Source organism: Zosterops lateralis (assembly GCF_965231275.1).
Source record: "Zosterops lateralis genome assembly, chromosome: 6".
NCBI lineage: Eukaryota > Metazoa > Chordata > Aves > Passeriformes > Zosteropidae > Zosterops > Zosterops lateralis.
The window spans coordinates 41,001,717-41,018,107 of record NC_139761.1 but is presented as its reverse complement, the minus strand read 5'-3'; the positions used below and the strand labels follow the sequence as shown (position 1 = coordinate 41,018,107).

General features: G+C 37.1%; 1 protein-coding gene across 1 annotated transcript in view; it reads left to right on the top strand.

Moving 5' to 3' along the window:
- EXT2 (exostosin glycosyltransferase 2) overlaps window positions 1-16,391 on the top strand; it is a 69,343-nt gene that overhangs the window by 40,542 nt on the left and 12,410 nt on the right. Inside the window, exons 10-11 of the mRNA XM_083864100.1 lie at window positions 1,727-1,916; window positions 13,481-13,647. Coding sequence (XP_083720226.1) covers window positions 1,727-1,916; window positions 13,481-13,647 — 357 coding nt within the window. The remainder of the gene's footprint in view (window positions 1-1,726; window positions 1,917-13,480; window positions 13,648-16,391) is intronic.

Sequence of the window (16,391 nt, the reverse complement as noted above, 5' to 3'; positions counted from 1 at the left end):
TTCCTGAATTACTAAGTGTGCTTTCACAGGTAGCCATGTCTCTTTCATGAACCAAAGTTCCATGTTGTGCCATTACTGTTTCTACATTATCCTATTATTCTTCTTGGGTAAAAACTAGAACTTTTTGTTTTCCATTAGGATCCTCACAAACAGTTTAAGATGAATGGGTCTTTTACCAGACTTGATAAAGTGTGTGTAGCTGAAGGCCAGTCTGTCTTTCCAACTATTTCAGGAAATCTACTAAAAGATATTACTCTTACTGACAGGTCCTTGCCTGGAATATGCTCTTAGACCATCCTGGACAAAAGACTGTGCCAATGCTGTGCTTAACTTTTCCACCTCACATATTTATCCCCTCTTCAGTCTTGATTTGTTCATAGAAGGAAATCATACTCACATCATATTTTTTTTCTCCTTTACCGAAATGGTCAAAATATTATGATGTCTTTCAGTAAATAGATTCTTTATTCCCCTCATCCTTGAAGTCTTGAATAGTTAGAGGTGTCTAACCATTAAACATGAGGAAGGTGATTGATGGGTGTATAAAGTTAATCAAGGACTAAATAGGGAAACAGAAAATTTTAAAGTTTACTTCCTACAAATATGACCTTGTAACTCTGAGTCTGTAAAACTTGCTTTTCTCCTGATACAAGCCAGCTTATGGGATGAGTTTAGCTGGAGAATTTCACAGTGTTTCTGTAAACTGCTGGCAGTTGCTAACCTCTTACGAGTATTCATCATTTTTACAGGCTAGGATTCAAAACTTCCTTGCAAAACAGCATCACTCAGTTTCTGCTTTCCCAACTCCCCTTTTCACCTTGTCCCAGAGGGTTTGGTTTTCCCCTTTGCTTCTCTGTCCGACCCCTGCTTGGAATGTCAGTTGGAATGGAAAGTTTGAGACTAAAATGCTAGTGTTTTCATTCTCGTCAAATGGTCCCTTCACTGCTTCCTCCCCCATGTTGTCAGCTCCAAAGAGGATTGGCACATTCAGTGGGAATTTAGTTGTCTGTCTTGTCTTTTGCCATCTGGGCTGGCTTCCCTAAGCTGTGTATTGAAATAAGACCTTTAAAGTCCTAAAAGAGATGCCCTAGTTAAAATTCACAAGGAGCAGATAACTCTGAAATTCATCTGCGAATCTCATGTCTTTTAATTTTTTTTTTAATGTAATAGATGGGTTTTTTCTACCATTGAACAAACTTTGTGGAAGCTAGTACATTGTTCCTCTTTGTATCTGCTTTTTCCCTTTTTGCTTGGGTGCACATTTTATGCCAAGTTTATGGGTTAGTTCCTTTGGTTTTGTTGCCATTAACACTTTTTTACTCTGAAATTGTAGTGCTGATTAAGTTTCTTTTTGTTTATTGAATCCTGACTATAAATATAAATGTCTTGAAATAATGATTAGTAAATGAGAATTGAACCATGCTAGCTGGGCTCAATTTGCCTTGGTTTTCCTTCTCCACAAATCTATCTACCTCTTCCACTTTAGTTTTTACCTTTACCCCTATTTGGTTGCAATATTACAGCTAGACAAAAATGAAAATTGAAATAAGAAAGAGATTGGAATAAAGATTTTGAGAAATTGCTGAAGTCAGAATTGGAGAGTCAGTCTGTCTGATCTGAGCAAATTACAAATCTGATGGTTAGGGCCTGGCTATATGAATTATTTCCTACTGTGATAATTCACTCTAATAAAATTGTTTTGCTGTTTTATTGTTTTTCTTCACAGAAATGGAGCAGTGTGAGCAACCCACTCTTCCTTCCACTGATCCCACCTCAGTCCCAAGGTTTCACAGCCGTAGTTCTGACCTATGACCGAGTGGAGAGCCTTTTCCGAGTTATCACCGAGGTGTCCAAAGTGCCTAGTCTATCCAAACTGTTGGTAGTCTGGAACAACCAGAATAAGAATCCACCAGAAGGTAAAAAACCCATGGGGTAGGGTGGTGGAGGAAGGTGAAACTGGGCAACACATGTCTATTGACACCTGTTACAGAATGACCTTTTTTCTGCATTGTTTATATTAAAAAAGCATTTCATGGTTCTTTCAAAATAATCAGTTTGGATTTTTTGGGACAAAGTGTTTGAAAGTGAAATAAGAGAAGTCAAAGTAGATAACAAGAAAAACAACATACCAGTGGTTGTGCTGCTAACTTCTGAATCAAAACTTATAATATTACTGAAAGATTTCTGTCTTTAACATTTTTGGAGGGAGTAGTAAGGAGAGGCTTATTTTTGATCTGTCAATACTTGCTTTAATTTCTCTGTAGACAGAATTTCATCACACTGTATATACTGCTGCTGCTGCTGGACTGTTTCTAGAGCAAACGTGGTTCAGCACAGTAGTTTGAATGCTTGGAGCTATAAAATAAGTGGATATTTTGATTGATTGATTGACGAAATGAAAATTTGGGACATTTCAGGTGTCCAAAATGGAGTTTTCATACCACTAGAATATCTTGTGAAAATGCTAATGCTTGCCCAGTAAGACAATACATAAATACTTGTTTTAAAATATTTCTGTTTGCAGCACATATGGTATACTGTGTTGCTCTTTGTAGTATGTGAGTGAGTCTGGTGTCATCTGCATGGTTTTTAAATTGTTTTTTAATTTGTGGTTATTTTAAAATGAGGACTCATTCACAGGCATTTTCTCAAGTTATTTATAAATGTAGATTTTTGGAACAAGGTTTGTTTTTAATGGTATATTACTTACTCCAGTGTGAATTCAGTGCTGTAACTATCTCAATTATTATCATCTCTCAATTATTTAATTTTCAGTTGCCACAGTGTACTTTGCCAACCTGGCATACTGCTGCCCTGTATCCCCTTGTGCCAGGACCTCAGTCTCAGGCTGCTCAGTCCTCACAGCTTACTGCCTACATTTTCAGACCTAAGATCTTTATCCCATCCTTTTTTGACTCCTTCTATGCAATGGCATTGTACACTCCATGGGCTGTTCTGTGTCCAACGAACTCCCTTCTTTCCCATCCCCAGGCTGCCTGCCTCACGAGAACATGCTGCTCCTAATCTTTTCCCAGGTCCTCAGCTGGAAACACAGGTCCTGACATTAGTGAATTCCATTATGAAATCACTATGGAATAAATGGGAGGTCTTGCACCATGTAAGAGAAGCCAGCTAGGCTTGGCCTTTGGTAATCCTCTCCAGTGCTAGACAGACTCTCCAATGCTGCTCATTTTATTTCTGTTCCCTAAAGTAACTTTCTTCAAGGCTTGAACACCAGTACTAAAATCTTGAACATTGTGCTAGGCAATTAAAGCCTCCTTTTCTCATTCTGGATTAAATACAGTGGCTATAGCAGCTGTATATGAGCCTGGTTCCCTTGTGCTGTACATATGGATCTGTCATTTTCGTCTGAAAATGTGGTGATTTGCGGGACGAGAAATGTTGCTTTCTAAGAATACGTGTTTAAAAAAAATGCTATATTGTGGATTCTTCTGTCTTCTGTAGCGAATGAAATGTGTTCTTAGGACTTCTCACTTTATAATTCTCTTTCCAGAGGCTTCAACTGCTTCTGTGTTCTACTCTTCGAGGTTAGTTATTCTGCATAGCAGCAAGATGCAACATAGAAATTAATCCCTGACCACTTGTCTCAATTTACCATCTCCTAAGAGCTTTTCAGAGCCAAGCTATTGCTACCATTCACTTGGCTCATTTGCCATTTTGGCAACTTGCTGCAGTTTAAAGTGGAGTAGCTTTATTGTTTATTTTTAAAAGTCTCCTTTATTACTTCTGGGCTAAATATCTCAAGTTCAGTCATACTTTAAATGTTTTGCAGCCCTTTAGATTAAAAATTGCTGTATATAAATTGATAACAACAGGAATTTTTGCAGTAGGCAGTTCTTTTCTAAAAGCAAAAAGTCTTAGTTATTTATACAGTTGTGTGATCACTGAGTGTGGGTGGATTCAACCCAAATGAATTGTTTCCACATTTCCTTCAAGTGAATCTGAAATACAGGAGAGTTAAAGCAAATAGATCATTACAATGACCTTTTCTTTTCAATCATTGTATTAATCTTGAAAAATCAAAGTGTGTTTATTTTTTTTCTGCCTCTACTACTGCTAAGTCATAAACTAGTTCAAAAAAACCAACAAAACCAACCTGTGGACTTAAAATTGTGGACTTGAGAGCACCAGTTGAGAGCATAAGCAGTTTTGTCCTTGCATTGGCCTAAGCATTGCATTGAAGTGAATAAGTATTTGTTTTTAGTGTCTCTTGTCCCTTTATTGCTGTCACAACCATTGTAATCTCTTGGCCTATGGCTAGAGAGAGGTCAGTTTGATTAAATGAACTTCTTTTATTCCAGATCCATGCAGGGCATTCCACTTGGCTCTTCAGCCAGTCCCTCGTTCAGTCTGTCTATTAGTGATCCTAATCCTCGGACTTCAAAGCTACTGCTGTTTATAGCCTGTTAAAGCCAGGAAGTTTCTGATGGATTAGAACAAGGAATGAGTTTGAAGTTTGTAATGTGCACCACTGTCACTGATAAAGTCTAGTTTATTACCCTACAGTAGTATCTGCACTTTTATGGCTATTCATTTTTAATTGGTTGTAGTAAAGCAGAGGCACTTAACCTTCTAGAGCATCAAGTGCTGTATTTCTTGGTCCTTTCCACGCAAGGGACATGTTTCAGCACAGAAGCAGATCTTGGCTTTTGTCATTGCAACCCTTTGTGTCTTCGTTTTGTTTTGCAGGTGTAAGTGGGAGGGCTGGGTGAAGAACATCCAAATTCCCTTCCTTAGGAAGTATGGGTGCTAAATTGAGAATTGGGTTTAGGTTTCCCGGGAGGCGGCTGGGAAAGTGCCACACAAGTGACATGTGGCCTTGCTTTTCTTTCCTCTGTCAACACCAGAAAATTATTATAATTGAAAATATCATTCTTATCAAAACAATATATTATGTACTTGCAGTAATACCTTTATGTAATGATACTCACAACTTAGGAGGAAAACAGAATGAAAATTAAATACTCTAAAAATTGTACAAAATTTAAGATCATTAAGAATTTAATGGAGTCACAGGTGGTCACTGCCATTAGTAGTGCTGAGCACCCCAGCTAAGAGGATGTAGCAGATCTTGGCTGCTGTGCAGTGGTAACAGGTGTGGGGAGTGTGCGAGGGATCTGGAAAAAAACATCTTTCAAACCTAGACCTCTCAGGACAGATGGAGCTCTGATGTGACAGAATTTTTTTTGTCATGCTGACTGATAAAAAAGGTAAGCAGGTAAGAGGGCAATGGATTAATTAAACACTTGACTGGAAAGTTTTCAACCAAATAGCATGTAAAAATATAAAATTGGAGAACTACATGTATGTGGGCTAGAGATCAATAGTAATTTTGAGGTTGTTTTTTCTTTAGTCTTAAGAGTTTGTAAGGATCATTTTTTTAACTTAGTGTCTGAGAGCTATGTGTGGAAGTCTGAACTCATGGTTCTGTGTTTTCTTTAGAGTCAGTGAAAAGAAACAAGATGAAGCTATGAGAAACACAGATGTCTTGTGCAAAGACAACAAAGTTTGAAGTTTACACAATGTTTTTGATGGTAAAAATATTAAATCTTATATGTGAAGTAGCAGAAAGAAAATATCACATACAATGATGATTCTAATCTGGAAACTTAAAACATTTTAGAATTAGCTTGTTATCTTAAGTACTCCATGAATTTAGGGATGTGATCTCTGCTCTGTGTCTTTGGCTGAGTTTTGCATATTTTCTCTGCCATGTATTGTATGCAAGAAGCCCATCAATGCAGCAGTAATGTCAGTAGGCCCATAACTGTGTGTATAATACTAATAGAAATAGTAAAGGCCTTGAAATATTACAGGAAGAAAATCTATTTTTTCCCTCACTCACTCTGGATCAATTTAAAAAAACATTGTAGTTCAAGTGCCTGGTGCTGGGAATATTTGTGTTGCAATAATGATTTTTTTCCATTAGCCAAATATTTTTTTTCCTTTTGTTTTTGTTTTGCTAAATTGCTAGTCCTGAAATTCAAGAAAATAGTCTGTGATAGAAATTTCCACCAACATTTGTTTCAGACAAGTGAAGAAACTACTTTGTCTACCACAAAGATTTACCACGTAAATCATATTAGAATGTATAAATTCATTACCGCTAGTAAATATGCAACAAGCTACAAATCATGTGTGATAGGTTGATTCCTTTTTAGGTTCAGTTTTATAAAAATGAAAAGTGTATTTTAAAGAATGTATGTTTTCTGTTTAGTTGTGGATCCTGGAGCTAAGTTGCTGATAAATTTCTTATGGTATTACTGAAATAATAATCTTTGTATTTCTATTTGATGCTGTTAATGGACAACATAGATATAAGTGGGGATAAAGAAAGTGAGTATCCTTTGGATTGCTGTGTCTTAAAGTGTTATCTTTAAAAAAAATTAATAAAAGCATCTTCTGTGACAGGTTTGGGGTTTTTTGCATACTGTTCCTTTGGTAGTCAGGAGTGGGGTTTTTTAACTTCTAAGTTTTCAGTTAAATTGGCTTCTTGATGGTGGACTTAATGCCATTTTCCTTGATTACCTAGAGAGCAAATTCATGGTGATTTTGTTCTTCCATAAGGCATATTGCAAACATTTTGCAATATTACTTCCTAGGGAAATCTAGAAAGTTAGCCTATCAAGCCCATCTTAACAAACTAGGCCCTAGTGTCCTAGAATCAAATATTTTGTTTTGTTATATTCAAGAGGAATTCTGTGCATTTCTGTAGAACAACATAAACACTGTAATGTGGGTAGAAAGCAGCTGTTTTGAACTCTGAACAGACTTTTTCACTCAGCCATAATGAAAGGAATTCTGATATAAGTAGAAGTAACATGCTTGATGTTGTTTCTGACAGTTTTTTGAAACTTCAGACTCCAGCTAAATTCTACCATTCAGTATTAGAGACTGAAAAAGTATTAATTAGATTTCATTAGCAATGTTCAATTAGTTGTATTCATGCAAACTACTATAGACCAGCTAGAATAAGCATCAGATGAGAGCTTGTACAAAAGTTCAGGTATGAGAATTGCGTATGCTGAATGGGATTCTGTGCAACTTCAGGTACAAACAGAGCATGTTTAGAGATGTTTTCTTCCAGTTTTTTATCAGTCTTTGTCTACTTTGCACTATTTCTGGAAAGGTTTGTTTTTTTTTTTTATATTTCCCAATGGGCTTCATAGAAGTTTTGGGAAATCAAGAGCATTATATGAATTAATATTCTGGACCCAGGTTATCACTAGTCATGAGATATTCTTAGCTGTTGATATTGAGGCAGCAAAACAGAAAAAGAATGATTGTACAAATGTCTTTGTATTCATCAAAATGCCGTGATTTTAGCCAATAAGTGGATTTTAAAAAAAAATTTCATATTGGTTTTAATACTGACAGGCATTCAGTTTTCACCATATTTGAAAAGAAATATTATATTCCATGGAAATATTGTGCTTATTATTTTTTGATGATCCCTCTTTTATGTATGATGTAACAGTTCATTCAATACTGAGAAACAGGGCTGGATTTCAGAGTAAGAAATAATTTTTATATATAAAAAGTGTGCAAGCTTATGTTAGTTACATTTTCATTACAAATATTGGATCACAAGCCTAGGGAGGTGTGGAAAGTGAGAGAGTTGTTTTGTGTGAGAGGGTTATTCCTTTAGGTTATAATGAAGTTGCCTCTTCCTCATGGCTGCCCTCCCTTCTCTTATTTACGTGTTGCATGTGATTCACTGGCAGTTGTAGCTGAGAAATGCATAATTAGAGGATGGGATGTTTTGCTGCTCTTTCATATGTGAGTGTTTTAACTGGGAATGTAGCTATGGCACCTTTTTATCCTACAGTTTAAATCATCTTGAACTCATGCTTGAAAATTTTGCTCTGAGATGTGGACTTGCAGGACTTGATGGTGCAATTGTGGGCTGGCCAGAAACACAGCCATGTATGTGGTTGTTAGGGTCTGTAAGCCCATTAGAAGAGGGCATTGGGCAAAGTTGGGAAACTACTGATTTTGTGTTTAGAGGATCACACACTGTTTTCTATGAGCTTCCCCAGCAATCAGTGCATCAGTAGTCCTAAATAGCACATAATGCCAATCATGACCTGACTCATTACCAGAGAGCAGGTATAAGTGTTATTCACTCTTTTCTCATGATTATTTCAGTATGACACATAGCAGGATGTGCCTGTCATTCTCCTCAGAGTCCTTACATACATAGACTTATATTCACTCCAGAGAGCTTTATTTCCATAATTTGCTTCTATTTTCTGCTGAATCACAGAGTTCTCACTGATCTTCTAAAAAGTAAGAGTATATGCATTTTTACTTTTGTATGCCTAAAGGATCTTGTGCCATGGTGTAAGGTTCTTAAGCTTTTGTGTTTGTTATACTCTGTTAAAAGTCTGTCTTACTGTAAGAATAAAGCCTGTGCTTTCACCTTGCTTATAAGTCTAGTAAACAGAGAATTTCCTCCATAGATGTGAGGTTTCTCAGAACTTTCCAAGCAGTATCTGAAAATTCAAAGTCTGTTACTACAGAAGTGGCACCCCTGTTTCTGATTGCTCTTTGAATACAAATACTTTTCTTTTGTAGTCCTTTAAAATGAATTTAAACAATTTTCATCTTCCTGATGAATTCTAAAACTTTGACTTCTGAAGTGACTGTTGCCTTTTTATTTAGGTATTTCTTTTGGAGCTGCTGTGGCAGAGCTAATTTTTAATACTTGGATCTCTCACTGGAGCCTGCTGTCCTTTATGATAGTCAATTTTGCCCGTGTTGCCAGTTGTTATCCAGGTATCATTGTGCTATATCATCTCCCTTGTGCTTCCATCTCTGTAGGGGCAGCAACTTCCAGTATTAAGTCAGCCTCTAGGCAGCAAGTAGCCTTGTGCATTTTGCATGCTGCAGAGTAACTGGTACCCTAACATCTTACTCAAAGTTTCTCCAAAATGCTTATATTTTCTTTTCATTAATCCAAGGCTAAATTCAGAAACTTTGTATTATGTTTCTCAAAGCACAAATATTTGACAGTAACATACCCGTTGTTGAGAACTGGTCATTTTGAGAGACTTTCCAAGACCTTAGTAAATCATGTGGATTTAAGAGGATTTGCTGACATCTGAGATGCGTGCTGATTATAATTAGATTACATCTTCATTTTTCATACACTTCTTATTACTTTTTCTTCTATAGCCATTTTTTATGAAAGTGGCATGTCTGTTAGGAAGCTATCAAATAGTTGATTTTTCAGAAGAGCTGGGAGTTTAATGCTTATATGCATGCTTGTTTTTCTGAATTATTAGTTTTCAATCCTAGTGATTCTTCAGCTTCAATTTCTGTTTTAGTATATTCCTGCACTTTGTTGCAATTTGGTTGTCATTTTTTCAACATGTAGTAGACATGACAAGAAGAAAATACTGAGTAAAAGAATGCTTAACATGTATCAAATGCAAACTTTGATGCTACATATAAATACAAATTTACAAATGCATGCATATGAATGGTAATTTTGATTGCAACTGAAACAGTTGTAACAGTATTTTTGGGATCTATCAAGCTGTTTAAAATTATTTTATACCAATCCTGGGGTTACATTTGGATAATTCTAGGCAATTATCCAAAAGTCTTTAAGAAGCTTGTAAACATTACACAGTCTGTATTCTTTATGAGGCAATGACATCTGTCTTTGTGAGGTACCTGTAACAGTCTGTTACCATTTGTAAAATGGTACTTGCATGTTGTATAGTAAACCAGTAAGAAAGCAGTGAGTGAAATCAAGAGTACTAATTTGCAATAAACACTTCCAGTCATTCAGTGTCACTGCCTCCTGAAGTTGCAATGACTAGTAACCTGAAAAATTTGGAATTTCAGTGGTCTCCTGCTGGAATCATAATTTCAGATTATGATTCATGCAGGGCTTTTAAAGACCTTACAATGCTGAGAATAAAACGAGTTCGTAACGCTGTTATTGGAATCAATGCTCATTTTTGTAGTGGCCCCAAGGAGCTGCTGTATATCCCCAGCTGGTGGCTGACAGTGGCGTCCATTGGAGTCCATCAGTAATGGATTGAATCCTTCCAGCTGACTACTGGTCAATATCACAAGCCATTCACATGTGCTAGGGCTGGTGCCTTATGCCTTCTAGTTGAAGGACAAGATGTGAGTAAAACAGAACGAGAACATATATGCCACGGTCTACAACACCACACAGATAAAAGTAGATTTTACAGACACGTTTTCAACTGTACAGGAAAACCTTGGGATAGGAAACTGAGTACTGAATACAAATTTTGCCAGTAAATATCACTTCATGTTTCTTCTTTTTTTTTTTTTTTTCTTTTTTTTTTTTCCCTTTGGTCACCCATGCATGCCAATCCTCCTTTCTAGTATCCAGCTCCAAGAAAAACTGACTTGCTGTGGTTTGGAAGTATTGCTTTGTTTTCCTGAGTGGAGTAGTGTTCGGACTCTGGTGTCTTTTAGCAGTGTGCAGATTTGTGGGTTTTTTGAGTGTTTTGTGAGCTGTTAAATCTGAGAGGCCCAGTGGCAATAAGGATGTGGACATGTCTTCTTGAGAGCAAATTTTACCTGTACATGTGGGAATGAAGCAGCTTCTCTTCTTCTTCTCTGGTTCTGTCTTCCCAGTGCAACAGATTGACAGTGGAGAGGGCAAAACTGTCTTGGAGTCAGATCTGATTCAAGGTTATAATGGAATGGAAATGTGTGCACATAATTGTATCCCTTTATTTTTGGTGTTTGTCAGCCAGCATTCTTCAGACCCTTCTGTTGAGAACAGTTCCATAATATGATCATGTGTTGTTTAAAAACTTAAACTATTTTCTCAGGTTAGGACTTCTCTTATTTTTGTCCTTACAGTGACTTTTTTCATTGACACCTATTTTAACGTCCACTTTTCATTCTCAAAACAAAGAAACAAGGATCATATTTCCTTATGCTCTTTTCTGAATTTCTGTATTTGTGCCCCATGCCCTAGTAGTTTTATTAAAACTTCCTATTCTTATCCTGATGACAGTCAACAGTCTTACTGTTCGTGGTGTTTGAGACAGACAGTGCAGTAAGACCATCTGGATTGACCTGTGAGTCATGAGTCACCACATTGCCTTTCTTTTCAGTCCAGTAACTTCTAACTTGACTGCATTTTCTATAATACCCAGTCTTGTTAAATTACAAGATGTACAGAACCAACTGTTGTTCTTTTTAACTTTTGCCAGAGGTTAACCACTGTTGCTATTAAAAATGTCTGCCTTATTTATACTTTAGATTTCCCTGGCTTTAGATTCCAGTCATTGTTTTTTGTTATGTCTTTTTCCAGTTTGTTGAAGATACATGTTGTTTTCCTTCTTGTGTAGGTGCTTGTACATGTTAATCAAATCTACTTTTTGTTCCTTCTTTTAGTAAACTAAACAGATTGATCTCCATGTTCTGCCAAAAGGCATTTTCTCCTGACTTCAAATAACTCATGTGATTCTTTGTGCACCATTTTCATTGTTTTAACATGGTTTGAAATATAAAAACACCAGAACGAAACAGTATTTTAGCATCTGTCTTTCTGTGTCTATATACAGGTAAAATTGCCCTGCCCTCTGCCCCCATTCCTTACTCATACCCATCTGTATATACAAAAATTAGATTAATCCATTCTGCCACAGCAGCTTGCTGAGAACTAATGCCCACTCTGTCCCTTTAATCCTTTTCAGAAGCTGCTTTTAGAAAAAAAGTTGCCTTGGTCCTAGTGTTTAACTGTACGTCAAATGTGTCAGTGTGTTTTTTGTTCAAATGCACCTATTTTACTAAGCAGTCCAGTTGTGTAGACTTTAGTAAGCTCTGTATGACTTTATTGTCCTTGCTATTTTTCATGTCTCCAGGCTTTGTGTCACCTGCAAATTGCCCTGGAAATTTATATGTATTTCAGACATTAAAATTTCAGTGGCTTCAGGCCCAGTATCAGTTCCTCTAGATTCCACTTGCCACAGAATCAGAGAATGGCTAAGTTTAGAAGGGGCTTCTGAAGGTCAGCTGTCCATGCCCCCCACTCAAGCAGGAACATCTCAAACAGGTTGCACAGAACCATCTCCAGATGGCTTTCCATATCTTCAAGAGAAGAGATTTCACTACCTCATTGGGCAACCTGTGTTAGTGGTCAGTCACACTCACTCTGAAAACGTCTCTCCTGATGTTTGGAGGAAACCTCCAGTGTTTGAGTTTGTGCCGTTGCCTCTGGTCCTTTCACTGGCCGCCAGTGAAAGGAGCCTAGTTCTATCTTCTTTGCACTTTCCCTTCAATTATTTGTACATATTGGTGAGACCTTCCTTGAGCTTTCTCTTCTCTAGGCTAAATAGCCACAGCATTCTCAGCCTTTCCTTGTAGGGAAGATGCTCCAGTACCATCATTACCGTCATGGTTCTTTGCTGAACTCTCTCCAGTTTGCCCATGTCTCTCTTGCTTTCAATTAAAATTCTTTTTCATGAACTGTTGCTTTCGAGATGTATTATACAGTAATAATGACTACTGTTAACCTTTGTGCTAGAAACTGGACATGGTTATATGCATTTAGAAGGAATGTTTAATATTCAGTCCTTACTTCCATTTCGATTAGCTTGGGGCTTTATACTTACACCTACAGTTATACTTTTGTAGGAATAGAATAGGATTTTGAACATGTTTGAATATGGGCAGAAGCTGTTAACATGACACTTAAGGTGCTACATGTTAAACACATAGGAGAAAATGGGAATTAACCCCATTGTAGAGTGAATTGGATCCAGTTTTGTATCTACAGGGGGTTTTGTTGCTATTTAAATTCTCATTTGACTTGAGAACTTTAATGTTTGTGTACTCCAGTGCTCTGTTCTAATTGGAAGAAAGCTGTAAGGCACAAGTTAGAATCCATTTGTACTTACCTAGTTTTAAATCGTCACTGTGATTTAGGAATTTGAAGATGAAAGAAATTGCTGAGACACAGAATCTACTCCTTAGCAATAGTCAATAGTGATAAACAATTGATATAATAAAATTTATTTTTCTCAGCCCTTAATAGAACTAACATTCTTTGTCAAATTCTTTATAACCCTAGGCTTGCAGTGCTTATATACTGCTGCTTCAAATTATTTTAGTTGCAGTTGAATGAAGTATCTTTTCATGCTGTGTGCCCTAAACTAATACATATTATCTCTACACTTGCTCTGTGAGTGTTGCAAGTTGCTGTTTTGGGCCAGCTATCCTCTGTGTGGCTGCCCATGAAACTTTGTTCAGAGATACAGAGGGAAATGTAGCTGAACTTCTGGCTCTTGCCTTCATCTGCTCTTGTGTTTGCCAAACTGAAACTGCTGTAAATTTGCCATTAAGAAGCGTTTGTTTAGATGCAAAGAAGAAAAGCATAAAAGCAACTAAGATGGATATATAGACTCAGAAGTAAAGTATAACATTGAATTCTATTTCTTTTAATTTTTCTCTCTAGATTCCCTCTGGCCAAAAATTCGTGTTCCCCTGAAAGTTGTTAGGACTGCAGAAAACAAGCTCAGCAACCGCTTCTTCCCATATGATGAGATTGAAACAGAAGCAGTGTTGGCTATTGATGATGATATCATTATGCTAACCTCAGATGAACTCCAGTTTGGCTATGAGGTAAGAGAATTTTTTTCCTGGCTCTTAGTTTGTGTATATATAAAGTGGAGGAAGCACTGCACAGTCTGTTCAGATTGTTGCATCTCTCTTTACCATAACAGTTCAATGCTGACTGAAATAGTTTTACAGATAGTCATTACTTTATTGAAAAACCTGTCAGATAAGAGATTTTCAGTAAGTGGCACAGGAGTTCCAAGAGACTCCAGAAAATGTTGTAGTGGAATTGGTGTAGTGGAAGCAGTCTGAAGACTGAACTGCATCCTTCTTAACAGCTTCAGATAAATCAGAAATGCTAGCCAAGTGAACATGTCTTGATGGACAAGACAAGTTTCAGAGATTAAGTGTTGGGAACAGAGGAGGCCTCTTGAGGACATGCCAAAGTAAGGTGGAGTGCAGTGAAAAGAAGAACTGAAGAATTTCAAGGAGGAGATACATGGATCATGTGCTTGAAATGGCAAAGTTTCAACAGCTGCTGTTGTGATGAGGGTATGGACAAAAAGAAAGCTTGTCCAAATCAGTTACCCATGGCAGTACAAAGAGGTGACAGTCTTCATAGGTACTTGAATTGTTTGTTAAAAGTACACTTGAAGCAACACTGCTACTTTCCTTCCAAAACTGTGTTTTGAATTAGGTAATTTTTGTCTCCCATTTGTATTTGAGTGTATGACACAGTCCATAATCTAACATTACTGTTATATGTGTGTTTAAGACAAAGATGCTGTGTTTGTAAACAAATCAGAAATATTAGAAAATGTAATACCATATTTTAAGAAAGCTTTGAATTATTTAGTCACACCTGTACATGCATTATCAACAGCAAAACAACACCAGGCTTCCTATGTGAGAGCTACAACATGAAACTGTTAGTTAAGTTGAATGAAATTATGAAAACTGCTTCTCTTAGGTGGAGAAAGTAGCGAAATGTGATGTCCAATTTTTAGCAATCTTAAGTGCAGTTAATACAAGATAGTATTTTTAAAAAATATATTGGAAGTATTTCTTAAACATATGTACATGTGTGGTAAAATATTGCTTTTTCTCCCTCTGGAGTAAAAGAGACTGTTAGCACATAATAAGCTTTTGGACTCCAGAAATGTCTTGTGATGATGTAGGTATGCTGAAGTAATAACAAAGATGTTAAGTAGTGGAGACAGAGGTTTCATCTATCATGTGTGTCTCCAGAAAGGAAATACTTCCCTTGCCAGGTTAAGAGTAGCGGGTTAATACATGAAGTGTGAAAGATGGAAGGAAGAGAAGACAACTGAAGGAAGGGGATTTTGGCTACACAGACCTTCTCTATACTTTGTCGTCTACACTGAATGTTTTAAGCATTGTACTGCAACAGCAGAGCAATCAAGTGCTGGCAGTTCTGCAAGCTGACTCTACTTTTGTCTGTGTTAGTGCTTATAACTGCTAGTTTTGAGGGTGATCTGATGGGATGAAAGACAGCAGATCTATAATGTGCATGCTGCATAAATCTTTGCTCCATTTGCAGTTTGATTTCCATTTTCACAAAGCTGTCTCAAATAAAGTGGCTTAAGGGTAAGGAGTGACTTACCAAAGTCACCTAAGTGACTGTGTAAGTATAGTTCTGCTATTGACAGAGCAGGCTTGAAGGGCTTTGAAGCAAAGATTCAAACTGCAGCTGAGTTCCAGCTGTGTCAGTCAGAAGTCATGCAAAGCAGAACCTTGTTTTTTGTGTGTCTGAACTATTTATTTTAACACCCTCAATGGACAATATCTGTAACATCACATATATTGAGTCTGGTCACTCACACAGAAAGGAGTTATCCTCATGAAAAGCAAAAATAAGGTGAAGAAAATTTGATGTGAATTCCCCTGTAGTCAATGCAATTAGGGGATAATTGGGACCTGCAACTGTTCATCTCCTAGGATTAAGTCCAACAGCTCTAGCAGTTTGACTGTGCTGGCTCGTTTATTGGCTGTATGGCCATGTGCCTTGGTTTCAGGGACTATCTGAGTAACAGTCCTTATATTCTGTGTGTGAATGTAACTGTTTGGGCATGAGATTGTTTAGTTTGGCAGGCTGGAAATGATTTCTTTTGCAGTTTTTTGCATTTTATTATAAATCCTATTCCTTTTTGATTCTGGGAAGTCAGCTTACTACACAGTAACATTGATGGAAAATTAAGTGCCATATTGAGAAGATGGTTGAGACAAACCTATGAGTAATTTGAATCCTTATATTTTGAGTTTGACTTCACTACCCTCACCCCCTCAGTAAATTAAATGAATTGAAATGTCTTTGAATACAGAAGCAGAACAAGATATTCTAGACATACACAATTTTCCTTGCATAGGGGGTGGGTGATGTAACTCCTACTCTCTGGCACAAAAATCAGGGGCTGAAGATTGATCTTTCCTGTCCTTGAGTGTCTGTGACTTGCTTGACAGGCCTGAGCTGGCTCCCAGATGTTAAAATTGTCCTCAGCCTGTGGTAATTTATTTATCTGTTTATGTGTGTTACCAGAAAAGTATCTCTCAAACTCTTGACTCATTTGCAGGGGAATCCAGAGGGAACAGTAGCAGCATATAAGGTTACTAGAAAGTTTTCTTTTAAAAGTAGCTCTGCTTCTGCTTTGGTCATATGAAGGGTTGGAAACGTGACATTTAGCGATTTTCTTTTCTCTCCTAACATCCTTGAGACTTTGCATTTAAACGTGTGGCAAAACCCCCTCTGTCACACACTTGTCTGAATGTATAGAGCAAGGCTAAAAAAAAAC